This window comes from Schistocerca nitens, chromosome 5 (assembly GCF_023898315.1).
Source record: "Schistocerca nitens isolate TAMUIC-IGC-003100 chromosome 5, iqSchNite1.1, whole genome shotgun sequence".
Lineage (NCBI taxonomy): Eukaryota > Metazoa > Arthropoda > Insecta > Orthoptera > Acrididae > Schistocerca > Schistocerca nitens.
Window position 1 is genome coordinate 852,866,213 of NC_064618.1, and position 15,756 is coordinate 852,881,968.

Here is a 15,756-nt window from a genome sequence, read left to right on the forward strand (position 1 = left end):
AATTCGACGGTAGGAAATGGACGAGAAGGAAAAATAGTAGCTGAATATGGGCTGGTGGAAAGGAATGAAAGAAGAAGCCGCCTGGTAGAATTTTGCACGGAGCAAATTTAATCAACACTAACTCTTGGGTTAAGAATCGTGAAAGAAAGTTGTGTAAGTGGAAGAGATCTGGAGACACCAGAAGGTTTCAGATTGATTGTGTAATGATAATAGATTTCAGAATGATATTTTAAATGGTAAGACAGTTCCAGGAGTGCCTGTACACTCTGACCACAGTTTATTGGTTAGGAACTGTAGATTAAAACTGAAGAAATTGAGGAGATGGGACCTGGAAAAGTTGAATGAATCAGAGGTTGTTGAGAGTTTCAGAGGGAGCATTAGGCAACGGTTGACTGGAACTGGTGAAAGGAATACAGCAGAAGGCGAATCGGTAGTTTTAAGAGATGAAATAGTGAAGGCAGCAGAGGATCGAATAGGTAGAAAACCAAGGTCTGATAGAAGTCCTTGGATAACACAGGAGATACTGAATTTAATTCATGAAAGGGGGGGGGGGGGGGGCGGAAAAAAAAGGAGCAAATGAAGCATCAAAAAAGAGAATAATATGTGTTAAAGCTGAGATTCGCAATAAGTGCAAAATGGCTAGAGGTAGAATCATATTTCACTAGGAGGAAGATAGATTCTGCATGCACCAAAATTAAAGAGATCTTTGGAGAAAAGAGAAGCAGTTATTTGAATATCAAGAGCTTAGATGTAAAATCAATACTGAACAGACCCAGCCGGATTGGGTATTTTCTCTGCCCAGGCACTGGGTGTTTGTGTTGTCCTCATCATTTCATCATGTGTAAAAATTGGGACTTTGTAAGTGTGCTGATTACTGCACAGTTGAGTGCCCCACAAACTGACAATCATCATCATCATCATCATCATCATCATCAATCCTGAGCAGAGAAGGGAAAACTGAAAGATGGAAGGAGCTATAGGGGGTCTGTACAAGAGAGATGAACATGAAGACAGCATTGTAGAAATCAAAGAGGACATAGATGAAGAGGAGATATCATACTGCGAGAAGAATTTGATGGAGCACTGAAAGGCCTAAGTCGAAACAAGGCCCCAGGATTAGATGACATTCTGTCAGAATTACTGATAGCCTTGGTAGAGCCAGCCATGACAAAACTCTTTCCATCTCATATGCAAGATGTTAGAGACAGGCAAAATACCGTCAGATGTCAGAAAGAATGTAATAATTCCAATCCCAAAGAATGCAGCTATTGACAGGCATTAAAATTACCAAACAGTCAGTTTAATAAAAGGAAAAAGGTTAAGGAACGGCAAACCTATATTTCCACCATTTGTAGGTTAGAGAAAACTTTTGACAATGCTGACTGGAATATTTTCTTGGAAATTATGAAGGGAACAGGGGTCAAATACAGGTAGGGAAAGGCTATTTACAACTTGTACAGATACCAGATGGCAGTTATAAGAACCAAAGGGCATGAAAGGGAAGCAGTGGTTGAGAAGGGAGTGAGACAAGGCTGTAGCCTGTCCCCAAAGTTATTTAGTTTGTACATAGAGCAAGCAGTAAAGGAAAGCAAAGAAAAATTTGGAGTAGGAATTAAGGTTCAAGGAGAAGAAATAAAAACTTTAAGGCTTGCTGCCGATGTAATTCTGTCAGAGACAGTAAAGGACATGGAAGAGCAGTTGAATGGAATGGACAGTGTCTTGAAAGGAGGATATAAGATGAACATCAACAAAATCAGAATAAGGGTAATGGAATGTAGTTGAATTACATCAGGTGATGCTGAGGAAAATAGATTAGAAATGAGACACTTAAAGTAGTATATGAGTTTTGCTATTTGGACAACATAATAACTGATGATGGCTGAAATAGAGAGGATGTAAAATGTAGACTGACAATGGCAAGATAGGCATTTCTTAAATTTGTTAACATCAAATATAGACTTAAGTTTTAGAAAGTAATTTCTCAAGATAATTGTCTGGAATGTAGCCATGTATGGCAGTGAAACATGGACGATAAACAGTTTAGACAGGAAGAAATAGAAGCTTTTGAAATTTGGTGTTACAGAAGAATGCTGAAGATTGGATCGGCAGATCACATTACTAATGAAGAGGTACTAAACAAAATTGGGGAGAAAAGAAATTTGTCGCATAACCTGACTAGAAGAAGGGATCGGTTGATAGGACACTTTCTGAGACATCAAGGGATCACCAGTTTAATATTGGAGGGAAGTGAGCGGGGTAAAATTACAGAGGGAGACCAAGAGATGAATACAGTAAGCAGATTCAGAAGGATGTAGGCTGCAGCAGTTACTGTGAGATGAAATGACTTGCACAGGATAGAGCAGCATGGAGAGATGCTTCAAACCAGTCTTCAGACTGAAGACCACAACACACCGAGTTCAGTCGATGGACATGCGCCTTCATTAATGGCTTTTATATTATATGTTCAAGCTTCAGTTATTTAGTGTGGCAGTCCACTTGTGTCGTACCTAAGTTGTAGTTTTATTTGCAACCTATGACTGAAAAACCAATTGCTGTGCTACAGCATTTAAGTTGCATGTGATTCCATACGGTAAAAAGCATGGAAATGGGGCTGCAGAAAGGCGTTTTGAGCTACCTCCAACTGAAAAAATGATAAGAACTTGGCAGAATCAGGAAAATGATTTAAAGAAAGCACCTCGCAATAAACATAATCTGAGGAGTGGAATTGGAACTCTTAAATAGACAAAAATTGAAGGAGAAATCAATACTTCTATTTTAGAGAACACACAAGTGGGAATTTCAGTTTCTACAAAAATGATCATTCATCAAGAGAAAACGATATCCACTAACAAAGGGATTGCTGACTTTTACTCGATCAACATTATGAAGTTCAGAATTTATGAAGAGGTATTGGCTTTGTATGTAGATGAAGACAGAGATATCACAGAAGATGACAGCTGAGTACAAAGAACAAATTGTTGAATTTCATCAATTTGTCATTAACACAAGAAAAAGAGAAAACTTTGAACTTTCACAAATTGAAAACATGGAAGAGACTCCACTAATCTTTGATGTGCCTTCTAACAACACCGTGGATTCCACGAGCACCAAAAGCATTTTTGCTAAAACTTCAGGCAGTACAGAGTCGTTTTAGCTTGCTGTTCTGATGGGACAAAATTGCCACCACTTTTGATTTTTAGAAGAAAGGTGCTTCCTAAGGAATAATTGGCAAAAGGAGTATTCATTCATGTACGCAATGAAGGCTGGCTGGATGGAGAGGGAATGAGGTTTTGGATAGATAAGATGTGGTCTAGGCCACCTGGAGACTGAATGTATTGAAGACTCAGTTATCTGTAATTCTAGAAGAGCTTCAACCATTAAATGTATGTATCAACAAACCATTTAAGGGGCTTATGAAAGGGAACAGAATGGATGGGTGCAGTCTACAGATTTTGAAACTACACTGTCATGAAGGAGCAACACATCTAGCATTTCTCAAGTTTGTGAGTGGATCAAAGCTAAACCGAAACAGTGATACAATTGTTTAAGAAGTGTGGAATTAGTAGTGCACTTGATCTTCTGTATCCAGAGGATAATTTGTTGTATGAGGATTCATATTTTGTCATGGCAGCTTCAAGTATTCTTCCTTTACCTCTGTGGATGAATTTTGCAGATTTGAAATTGATCACTTTTACTTATTTATATGGCCTAGATATATGATGTACACACATCAAAAAATGTTTTGCATCACCATGGTTCCGATAACTCCCGAAGATAGACGTTGACTATGGATATGGTATCACCGACACAGTCCCTTTGACTGTTCGGAGATGTCACTAAACCTGCCCAAAGATGTAAACAACCATGCATGAGAAGTGCCTATTAGACGGAGAGGGGTCCGACAGCCAATCAGTTCCAGTCATTTCACCAGGAAGAAGGTACACGGTTCGTGTTGTCTGTAGTTCAACCATGCCTAGACAGTCAATACTGAGGTTCAATTGTATCTGCATTGTTACTTTGTGCCAGAAAGGGCTCTCAACAAGGGAAGTGTCCAGGTGTCTTGGAGTGAACCAAAGCGAAGTTGTTTGGATATGGAGGAGATACAGAGAGACAGGAACTTTTGATGACATGCCTTGCTCAGGCTGCCCAAGGGCTACTACTGCACTGGATGACTGCTACCTACGGATTGTGGCTTGGAGGAACCCTGACAGCAATGCCACCATGTTGAGTAATGCTTTTTGTGCAGCCACAGGACGTTGTGTAATGACTCAAATTGTGCGCAATATGCTGCCTGATGCACAACTTCACTCCCCATGTCCATGATGAGGTCCATCTGTGCAACCACGACACCATGCAGTGTGGTACAGATTTGCCCAGCAGCATGCCAAATGGACAGGATTGGCATCACATTCTCTTCATCAGTGAGTGTAGCATATGCCTTCAACCAGACAATCGTCGGAGATGTGTTTGGAGGTCAGGCTGAACGCCTTAGATGCACTGCCCAGCGAGTGCAACAAGGTGAGGGTTTCCTGCTGTTTGGGGGGGAGGGTCATTATGTGGGGTCGACTTACGCCACTAGTGGTCATGGAAGGCACCGTAACAGCTGTACAATACGTGAATGCCATCCTCCGACCGATAGTGCAACCATACCGGCAGCATATTGGCCGGGCATTTGTCTTCATGGACGACGATTCGTGCCCCCATCATGCACATCTTGTGAATGACTTTCTTCAGGATAGCGACATTGTTTGATTAGAGTGGCCAGCATGTTCTCCAGACATGAATCCTATTGAACATGCCTGGGATAGATTGAAAAGGGCTGTTTATGGACAACATGACCCACCAACCCCTCCTAGGGATCTACGCCGAATCACCGTTGAGGAGTGGGACAATCTGGAACAACAGTGCCTTGATGAACTTGTGGGTAGCATGCCTTGATAAATACAGGCATGCATCAGTGCAAGAGGACGTGCTACTGGGTATTTAAGAGGTACTGGTGTGTACAGCAATCTGAACCACCACCTCTGGAGGTCTCGCTGTGTGGTGGTGCGACATGCGATGTATGGTTTTCATGAGCAATATAAAGGGCGGAAATGATGTTTATGTTGATCTCTTTTCCAATTTTCTGTACAGGTTCCAGAACTCTCGGAACCGAGGTGATACAAAATTTTTTGATGTGTATACATGTACGTGTGTGTTGTTATTGTTTGACAGTAGATGTATTAAGTGAGATTGTTTTCCCTAAAAAAGATCTTAAAAAGTGGGGTGCATCTTTTATGCTAATGCAGGTTATACATTGGCAAATACGCTACTTTCAGCAACATCATTGATTGAAGATCTTCATAGTCCAGCAGAAAAGTAACACCTAAATAGTGATATCTGTTAGTGCAAATGGGGATTGCACATTCATGAGATTGTGCCAATAACATCTGCAGTTAGCATGATAAAGTGCTTAAGCTGCAGGAACATAACAAGGACCAGATGTTTCACCTGCTTCTGCAACAGCAACAAGTGGCCCTTCCACCATGTATCACAATGTTGCATCCACCAACATTTCTGAAAGTTTTTACCCTTCTCCACGAAGCATGATGAAAATGCAATCTAAAATACAAGTAAACCATAAATTTTTTTAAAGAATTGAATTCCTGTCTGTAAAACAACGTCAAATTTATAACTACTTTACAGATTAATTAATGTTTTAAATATTTTATTAAGCATGTAAGTGATAAAAAGTTTAGAAAAGGTTTGAAATTATGCTTAAAGTGTGTTGGACTTCACTAAGTGCTCTCGTAATCAAATACTGGATGAATAAAGTCAGTGTGTTTGTGTGGTGTCAGTTACACTGCCCCCATATGCACACACGGTTTCTAACTATAGTACTTGTCTTATTGTGTTAAACGTTTAACATAATATTATATCTCTTAATTATGACACTATTTTCTTTTTAATTCGGTCAGTAATTCATGGAATATTGAAAATAAGATTCTTGTTGCATTGTAGTTGAGGGCCTGCAAATCTGGTCTATTAGGGGGCCAAACTCCTTCTATGAGGACATGTCAACATTATCCAAGAGGCAGTTTGGGACTAAATGGCTCGTATGAGGTCCTCGTTTGCCATCCAACACATTGTTTGCTTCCTGACATTCAATACTGTTGTCAGTATCCTCCGCAATTGCCCCGGCTCCACTGAAATCAGCACTTGAGCCTTTTCGACGACTGCTGCAGTTCGTGACAAGTGATTGCTTGAATGAGGTTTCCTCAATGGTTTAGCGAAACTTTCCCCAGACTTCTCTGAAGTATCATACTTTACCACAATATTGTAAACAGTTGAACTCAGCTATCTGAAGAATTAAACTATTTCAGGGGGCTAACGCCTAGTGCTAAGACTTTCTATAAGACTTTCTATAATCGCGGCTGTTCATTTGTACTCCACACTTGTCCCTAACATTTTGGCAATTTTGAGGTTCCGACTGTTTACCAGATGCCTGTGGCTTTCAAGAATGCCAGTTGCAACCTCTGGTGTAAATACGATATGGGGGAAGTTAAAATTGAAATTTATCTGTATTTAAGTGCTGCACCCTGTACTTACTTACTTGCTTGTGTGAATGTATGTATGTTTTCGTTTCTTCTCTGAAGTTGTCTGGCTGATTTTCATTATACATATTCATCAACTGCTGTGCTACGTTTGAGAAATAATGGTTGAAAGCACTAGCCACTTGTCTAGGGCCAGTTAGTTTGTAGTTTTTCTTAATCATCCATATATTATTATGATTTACTGACCTTGCAACCATTTCTCTTTTTTTAACTTGCCATATTACTTTAGTTTTATTCCTGGAATTACACATTAGTTTGTGCGGCCCCCTTTTTTTTTAGTATATGTTGGTATCTTTTGAGGTAAGTAAGAAATTCAGATCTTTATCCCTTTTGTGATCCACTTGACTGTTTTTGTACAGATGTGAGTGTAACTTTTCCTTGGAAAAAGTTATTTGAAGGAAAAAAGAAAAAAAGGTAAATGTGGTCATAAACTTATTATATTTGTCATTGGTATCATTATAGTTGTATATATCATTCCAATTTTCCCCCTTCAGGAGAAAAGAAATATTCCACATTTTCAGTAGTGAAATTGATTACATCGTATGTTATTCTATGAAGTTGTGAGACTCCTGCAACATTCATCGTTTGAATTTGAGCATAGTGATCACTAAAACCTGTGTGTACTACATCCGTGTTGTAGACATAGTTGGATGTGTATGAACATATGAACTGGTCTTACCTGTATGATGCGGACATGGGGTCTTCCAGATCGTAAAACAGTTGCATTGACAGCAGTTTGCTTGAACTGCTGCAACATACACACCACACTAGATTGGGCTCTGCCAACTTTTGTTGCTATTGTCCTACTATAATAGTACTCCTGATGCAGGGCTACAATTGCTCCACACTTTTCAATTCCAATATCATGCTTCTGTCACGTTATGAAGTAACATGGTATGAACCTAATCATTTATACAAACACACTGCTACATGCACATGATGTACTGTAAACTAATATGAACTGATTACTACCCAGACAGCTGAAGGAAAGAGGCCTATTTGAATGGAACCATCTTAGGTAAAGGTATGTCAGTGTTGTTGTGGATACTATCAGCACCCCTGTATGCGAACAACCAGTCAAATACATAACATAACTTACTTTACTGGTTGTACTTGTTTTATTATCAATACAGGAATATGATAGAATATTCAAAATGGAAACCCTGTCTTAACCGCAAATCCTTAGTTGGGATAGGTGATGGAAAACTTTTGATTGGTAGTGTATATTTTTCTTTTACGTCCTTAATCCTAGTTTTTGCTCCAACACTGAAGGCCTCATTATCAGTGAGGCACTTAGCCCTAATATTCCTTTTCTTCATATTCCATATACACCCTGCTACATAAATTCTTGTGTTTGTTGCTGACTTGTTGTGACTCTCAAACTGAAATGATCTCATTTTCATTGAACTGGGTGCTAAATTCTCTTCCATACTGCTGTACGTAGAAGCAACTACAGTCACTGCATTTTACTATGTGTACACCTGCTTGTTTATATTAAAATCTATTTAGTGCTTCTGTAGATATTACTAACAACAAAAAAGAATGAAGTTTAGTGTGCATCAGCTGGAACATTTAATTATTGCTCAAGGAATATTTTTAACTTTTCTAAAGTACAACATGAATTTAATTATTAACAAATTTATTTGTCACATAAAAACAGGCAGCTTGTCCACAGTCTCTGAAATGCTTTATGATGTCTTTAAAAAATTTAAAAATACTAAATGTAGGCACATAGTTACATACTCATCTTTTTTTATATATTTTATTTACAGTTGTACTGTGCAAAGAGCAACAAACTTATGTTTAAAATTGATATCTGATGTTAATAGTTTGATGCTTGTTTTTTATGTACGTTTGATGGTATTAACTATAGATGGCGTACGAAAGGGTAAAAAAACATTTTCTACAATACTTGTAAGACTTCTGAGAAAAATTTGCACTTCAGAAATTATTTTGAATACCTTTTTGAATTTCAAAATAATTAAATCTATTTGTTCACTTAATCACACAAGACATAATTTATGTTTCTTTAAATATACTTTTATCCAGTTTTTGTGTTCTTCAGAATTCAGATTACAATTTTGGAACAGCCCCTGTCACACCATCATCATCATCTCCTGTGTCACCTCTGCAAACAATTCCACCAGCTGTTGCTGCAGATGACCACACTCAGCACAGAAATCTGTCTGTGGAACCTGATCCAGTACTTTTTGCTAAACTGGCAGGGCGGCAGGAATTGCGTGTCAAACTTAAGCAAGCAGAAGGAGTACCTGGACCAAAAGTTGACCTGGAATTGACTCTTGGTTCATTGTCTTTATTTATATCTCCAAGGCAATTCCATGTACTTCTGGAGCTGTTGCATGGTCTGTCCACACCTGATCTTGAAGACACCAGGTAATGTCAATATGTTAATGCTATGTTTTTTGCTTTTAACAGTTTATGAATGGTATTGCATTTATAATAATTATTTCATATGTGCCATAAATTGTGGCCTTAAATTTATTGAGACAGCTTTTAAGAGTCTTATGTACTGACACCTGTAGTCACAAGTGGTAACATTGAATACCTCAAGGAAATGTGATATTCTTAAGTCATTTTCTATAGTACCTAGTGATTCATGAAATGCTTAGAATTATTTTGTAACAAGAGACTCATCAATTTTTTGCAATATGATGTAATTGGATAGATAAAAAATGTCATCCAGAACCATGGGTGCGGGGAGACTTACAGGATGGGATGAGAAGGAAATACTGATTGTTGGGTTCCAACTGCACAGTTCAGAAAAGCTGATGATGGTGGGAAGTTTCCAAGTGGTGCAATGGCACAAGCTGTGAGGCAGTCATTAAAGTGAAGCACATCATGTTGTGTAACATGTTCAGTAACTGGGTTGTCCTGCTGTCTCTTGGGCACAATTTGGCAGTGGACATTCATACAGACAGAGAGCGTATTAGTTGTCATTTGCACATGGAATGCCTCTCCAAATTTGCAAAGGATCTCACTCAGGCCTTCACAGACCAAAATTACCCTCCCAGTCTTGTCCAGGAACAGACCTTCCATTCCTTGTCTCACCAGTCACTTATCATCCCCCACATACCTACTGTCCGACCACAAAGCAGCACCACTCTCATGACTCGGTACCATCCAAGACTGGAGCAAAGTAATCACATTCTCTGCCAGAGTTTTGACTATCTCTCCTCGTACTCTGAAATGAGAATATCCTCCACACTGTCCCCTCCAACCCTCCCACAGTGTATTCTGCCACCTACTCAGTCTACACAATATCATTTTCTGTTCCTGCTCCACCACTTCTCCAACCCCTTGTCTTGTGGCTCATATTCCTTCTCTAGATCCAGATGCAAGACCTGTTCCATACATTCTTTCAATTATTACCTGTTCTGGTCCTGTCACTGGCATCTCCTGCCCCACCAAAGGCATTGCCACATGTGGAAGCGGCCATTTGGTTACCAACTTACTGCTGCATCCTACCTGGGCATGACAACTAACAAGCTGTCTGTCCACATGAATGGCCACCGACAAACAGTGGCCAAGAGACAGCTGCACCACCCATTTGCTGAGCACGCTTCCAACATAATGTGCTTCACTTTAATGACTACTTTACAGCCTGTGCCATCAAAATTCTTCTCACCAACACCAAAGTTTCTGTATTGTCCAAGTGGGAACTCTCCTTACAACATATCATTCATTCCTGTAACCCCTCTGGCCTAAACTTCAGTAGTGTCTCTGGTAATCTATTGGGGACAGTGGGACAGCAGCTGGATGAGAAGTACTTGAATAATGAAGATTAAAAACAACAGCTATATTGTAATCCAATGTCATTTATTCAGAACAAGCAACTAGTTTCAACACCGAGAAGCATCACCTCCTAGCCCTGGATATGGAAAAATACGTTGTGTGATAGTAAAGTAAGAGAGAACTGACAACAAAAATCACAGCTTGTAACTAAAGCGAGGATAACTCACATCACAAAATTATGTAATAATAAAATGCTGTTGTTATCCATACAAAACAAAGTTTAGCACCTAATTTATATTGCTTAATCCATTTTTTAAATTTAATTTAATTTTTTTGTTCCTTTTTTATATACAGTAATTACATACTCCAGTGTCATAATGTACCTTAGAGAAACCCACGTGCACAATGAATTACATCAGTAAAGCAACTGAAGCCACGTATTTCCCTAATCGGAACACTTACGAATATAGGATATACCAATAATGAAACAAAACAATCCAGTAACATAAAACCAGATGGCTGGAGTAAACAAATGCAACAAAGACCTAATGAACAAACATTCACTGGATAATGCAAACCTGCTGAAATAATAACTCTACATAAACAATGTAAGTCACATATTAAAATCTAGTGCACAAATAGTGTTGAAGTCGTGAAAAACTATAAACACTTGTTCCATTGGTATTACTATAAGCAGCCCACCCACATCCCTAAGGTCCATCGCCACACTAGTATAGCAAATGTGTAACTTGTGTAAGTAAAAGGCCTAAATGCAATATCTCCAAAGTAACAACGAAATAAAGTCACCAATGTTTCTACTAATTCCAGGAAATGTACTGGACATAAAACAATGTTGTCAGCTGTAGCAACATCTGCCATCAGTATGTTCTTGCAGGATTTAAAGTAACATGCATCACACATATTGACAAACAATTGCTGAAGAACATCTCATATCATCTAGTTATATACAACAACAGCCTACAAAGTAACCTAGAAGAAGTCAATCAACAAAATCAAAAGCCACATATGTATAAAATATATGTACAGGACCATGAACTTGGAAACATCCATATAGGAAATCCAATGGAGTGAAACCAAGAAACATAAACATATTAACATACAGGAGCAAACAATGAACATTGTAGAGTCCATAAGAAGGGGAACACAGGCAATAACTTACACATACATGATAAACACCGAGCACATCCTTTCATGACATTGTTAACCTAGAAAAATATGGTGGCCTCCATCTCATACCTAGTCGCAATCTACAGGAAGTGATATTAGATGAAATGCATAATTCAGACCAAATTGTGTGCCCAAAAGGAACTTTGTACAGAGAAAATCATTACTGAACCCAGTTACTAATGAACCAGACTCAATCATACACTTGAAACAAAAGTGGCAGTTGAAGTCATTCATTGCATAGCATAACATCAACTGTTATAAAGTCACTATTGAAGACTACACAAGCACACACAAAGTAGTAAAAGGACAAACTAATAAATGAAACAAATTACGCACTCACACACCTTAAAAGTGGGAAGTGGTTGTAAAATATCCAGACCAAATGGTCTAAACAACCGAACGATACTGAACACTGGGAAACTTGTATGTAACAGGCCCCATAACCATAACCTACAAATGGCCTCAGTGGCCACTTGGAAATAACCACAGCCACTGTACATATATTAACCACCAAAATGAACATTTTTAGACAAGTATCACAGAAAACCCTAAAAACATAAAAACTGTAGAAAACTCTAAAAACTAAATACATATCTGCACCAAGAAAGGCATGTCATAGGAATTATATGTAGTTGCTTAAAAACACAGAATAACAAAACATTTTAATGTCTGCAAAGCAACAAGTGGCGTACACATAATTAACTGAAGCAGTAACACAAAAGTACGTGCGGAAGGTGAAGTGACACCTCCTGATATGAAGTACCCACAACACAATACTTAGTGACAGATAAACAGTACTATCACCAACCCAGATACATCCAAAAATAATAGGCCAGCACCACGGGTCATGACTTAGTTCAGTGAAAGAAACCAGGAGGCCATTTGTGCCACACACAACATCCGCGACTCGGGAAACACCCAGCTGCCACAAGCAAAAACATAGTAGTCACTGCTACTGGGACACCTATAAAATACAGTAGAAGTAACAGCTGTAGATGTAAGGCTACATAGTGCAAAGAAGTACATTAGTAACCATAATGCCGAAAAAACCACTGTCATGTAAGCCAAACTGTTAAAGTTAATAAAACAAAGGATTCTACATGATCATTACCAGTGCACCACTACTGCAGGAGCAAATATATGTGACCACATCTTTAAAAAGATAATGGGATCAGGAAAATCACTGTGTTCATACTACCAAGTTGTATATGCAGCACCACCAATGATCCAACAATAAGCGGTGGCGAACACTACAGCTCTGGTACCCCATAGAAATCAAGAAAGGCAGTGGCATCCAATGAATGTTTGTTCATTGGGTTTTTGTTGCATTTGCTTACTCTGGTTGTTTGGTACTATGTCATTAGGCTGTATCATTTTATTATTGGTACATCCCATATTCACAGGTGTTCCTTTTAGAGATATATGTGACTTCAGTTGCTTTGCTGGTATAATTCATTGTATGTGTGGGTTTCTCTCAGGTACATTACGCCACTGGAGTATGTGGTTATTGGGTTCAAAAGAAGGAAAAAATAAGAAAAATAAGCAATATAAATTACACACTTTGTTTTTATGAAACAGATCTGATGATGGTCATTTAAAGACCGAAACTGGTAATCTGTTAAACAAAAAGATTGTGACCATAGACATAAATTAAAGGAAACTTATTCAATATAAATTAGATGCTGAATTTTGTTTTGTATAGGTAATGATGTGATTTATCCCCTTTTTAGTCACAAACATGCATGGAGAGCTGCATGGAGAGCTGCATGGAGAGTGAGTAACGAAGGTTGAGGCCAGGAGAGTTACAGGATCGTAGGATGTATTGCAGGGAAAGTTCCCACTTGCGCAATTCAGAAAAGCTGGTGTTGGTGGGAAGGATCCATATGGCACAGGCTGTGAAGCAGTCATTGAAATGAAGGATATTATGTTTAGCAGTGTGTTCAGCAACAGGGTGGTCCACTTGTTTCTTGGCCACAGCTTGTCTGTGGCCATTCATGTCGACAGACAGCTTGTTGGTTGTCATGCCCACATGAAATGCAGCACAGTGATTGCAGCTTAGCTTGTAGATTACGTGGCTGGTTTCAGAGGTAGCCCTGCCTTTGTAGGATAGGTGATGTTTGTGATCAGACTGGAGTAGGTGATGGTGTGATGATATATGGGACAGGTCTTATATCTAGGTCTATTACAGGGATATGAGCCATGAGGTAAGGAGTTGGGAGCAGGAGTTGTGTAAGGATGGACGAGTATATTGTGTAGGTTCGGTGGGCAGTGGAATACCATTGTTTGAGGGGTGGGAAGGAGAGTGGGCAGGAAATTTCCCATTTCACGGCACAACGAGAAGTAGTTGAAACCCTGGCGGAAAATGTAATTCAGTTGCTCCAGTCCTGGGTGGTACTGAGTTAATATGGGACTGCTCCTCTGTGCCCAGACTGTGAGACTTTGGGAGGTTTTGGGAGACTGGAAATGTAAGGCACAGGAGATTTGTTTTTGTACAGGGGTGGGAGGATAATTACAGTCTGTGAAATCCTCAGTGAGACTCTCGGCATATTTTGAGAGGGACTGCTGGTCACTGCAGATGTGACGACCACAGGTGGCTAGGCTGTACAGAAGGGACTTCTTGCTATGGAATAGGAGGCAGCTGTTGAAGTGGAGGTATTGCCGTTGGTTAGTAGGTTTGATATGGACGGAGGTGCAGATGTAGCCATCTTTTAGGTGGAGGTCAACATCTAGGATGGTGGCTTGTTGGGTCGAGTAGGACCGAATGAAGCAAATGGAGGAGAAGTTGTTGAGGTTCTGAAGGAATGTGGATAGGATGTCCTCATCTTCGATCCAGATAGCAAAGATGTCATCAGTGAATCTGAAGCAGGTGAGGGGTTTTGGATTCTAGGTGTTTAGGAAGGATTCCTCTAGATGGCCTATGAATAGGTTGGCATAGGATGGTGCCATTCGGGTGCCCATTGCCCTACCCTGGATTTGTTTGTAGATAATGCCCTCAAAGGAGAAGTAATTGTGGGTGATGATATAGTTTGTCGTGGCAATTAGGAAGGCAGGCATGCCCACCGGCTTGTCAGCTGGGCAGATACGTTCAAGCATGTGGTTGCTTACTGCCAGTTCGACGCAGTTTGCAGTGCATAGAGTAACACTTTAAAAGTTTTAAAAACATTAAGTGGCCACGTGATAGGAAGCAAGAAAAGCTCCACGTATAACGGCCCATTGAAAATAAAAGCAAACAGATAGACTCTGCAGAAAGAGGGGCTGCATGTTGTAAACTTAACAAAAAAATGTAGTACTCAACAAAGCTGAATTTTAAAATGTAACACTGCAGAAGACCTTGCAGACTTAATATATTCTTTCAGTTCTCAAGAAAGCTTCAAAATAGACAAAGCAAAGTCCTCATAGAAAAAGAATATGAAAGGACATCCACATCATATCACTTTTAAGAGAAGTGCAGTAGTGGCATCAATATTTTACAATGTGACTGAATAACATACACTGCTTAAAGTAATAAAGTGACAAGGAACCTATACAGCTGTCAGAAGGACAATGAGAGATTCTCTTAACGAATTTGAAAGCAATATTTTATCTGCAGATTCTAAAAATAATCCCAAAAATTTTGGTCGTACTTAAAATCTATGAACGCTATAAATAATTCAATACCTTGTCTTGCTGACAGTACGGGTAATGTAACTGATGATGATAAACAGAAGGCTGAAATTCTGAACCTACCCTTCAAAAAATCGTTTACGGTAGAGGACAAACGGAAGGATGGCTGACATAGTGTTTAGTGTATCTGGCATTGTAAAACAGTTAAGATCCTTAGACGCCAGGAAGGCATCTGGCCCAGACGGTATCTGGGTAAGATTTTATGTTGACTATGCTACAAATATAGCACCATTCGTATCCATCATCTATCAGAGATCATTGGAACAGTGGAAAGTTCCACAGGACTGGAAGAAGGCCCAGGTCATAACAATTTATAAGAAGGGTAGAAAATTGGATGCACATAATTACCGGCCAATTTCACTGACATCGATTTGTTGTAGAATCATGGAACATATTTCGTGTTCAGACATAATGACCTTTCTAGACTCTGAGAAGCTCATCTGCAGAAACCAGCACGGTTTTAGAAAACAGTGGTCATGCGAAACACAGCTGGCCCTCTTTGTGCGCGATATACAACAGGCTCTAGATACCAGTTTCCAGGTTGATGCCATATTTCTCG

At 39.3% G+C, this 15,756-nt stretch overlaps 1 protein-coding gene across 1 annotated transcript in view; it reads left to right on the forward strand.

Annotated features, from left to right (window-relative positions):
- LOC126259239 (autophagy-related protein 2 homolog A) overlaps positions 1-15,756 on the forward strand; it is a 471,250-nt gene that overhangs the window by 82,314 nt on the left and 373,180 nt on the right. The window contains exon 6 of the mRNA XM_049955863.1: positions 8,659-8,987. Coding sequence (XP_049811820.1) covers positions 8,659-8,987 — 329 coding nt within the window. The remainder of the gene's footprint in view (positions 1-8,658; positions 8,988-15,756) is intronic.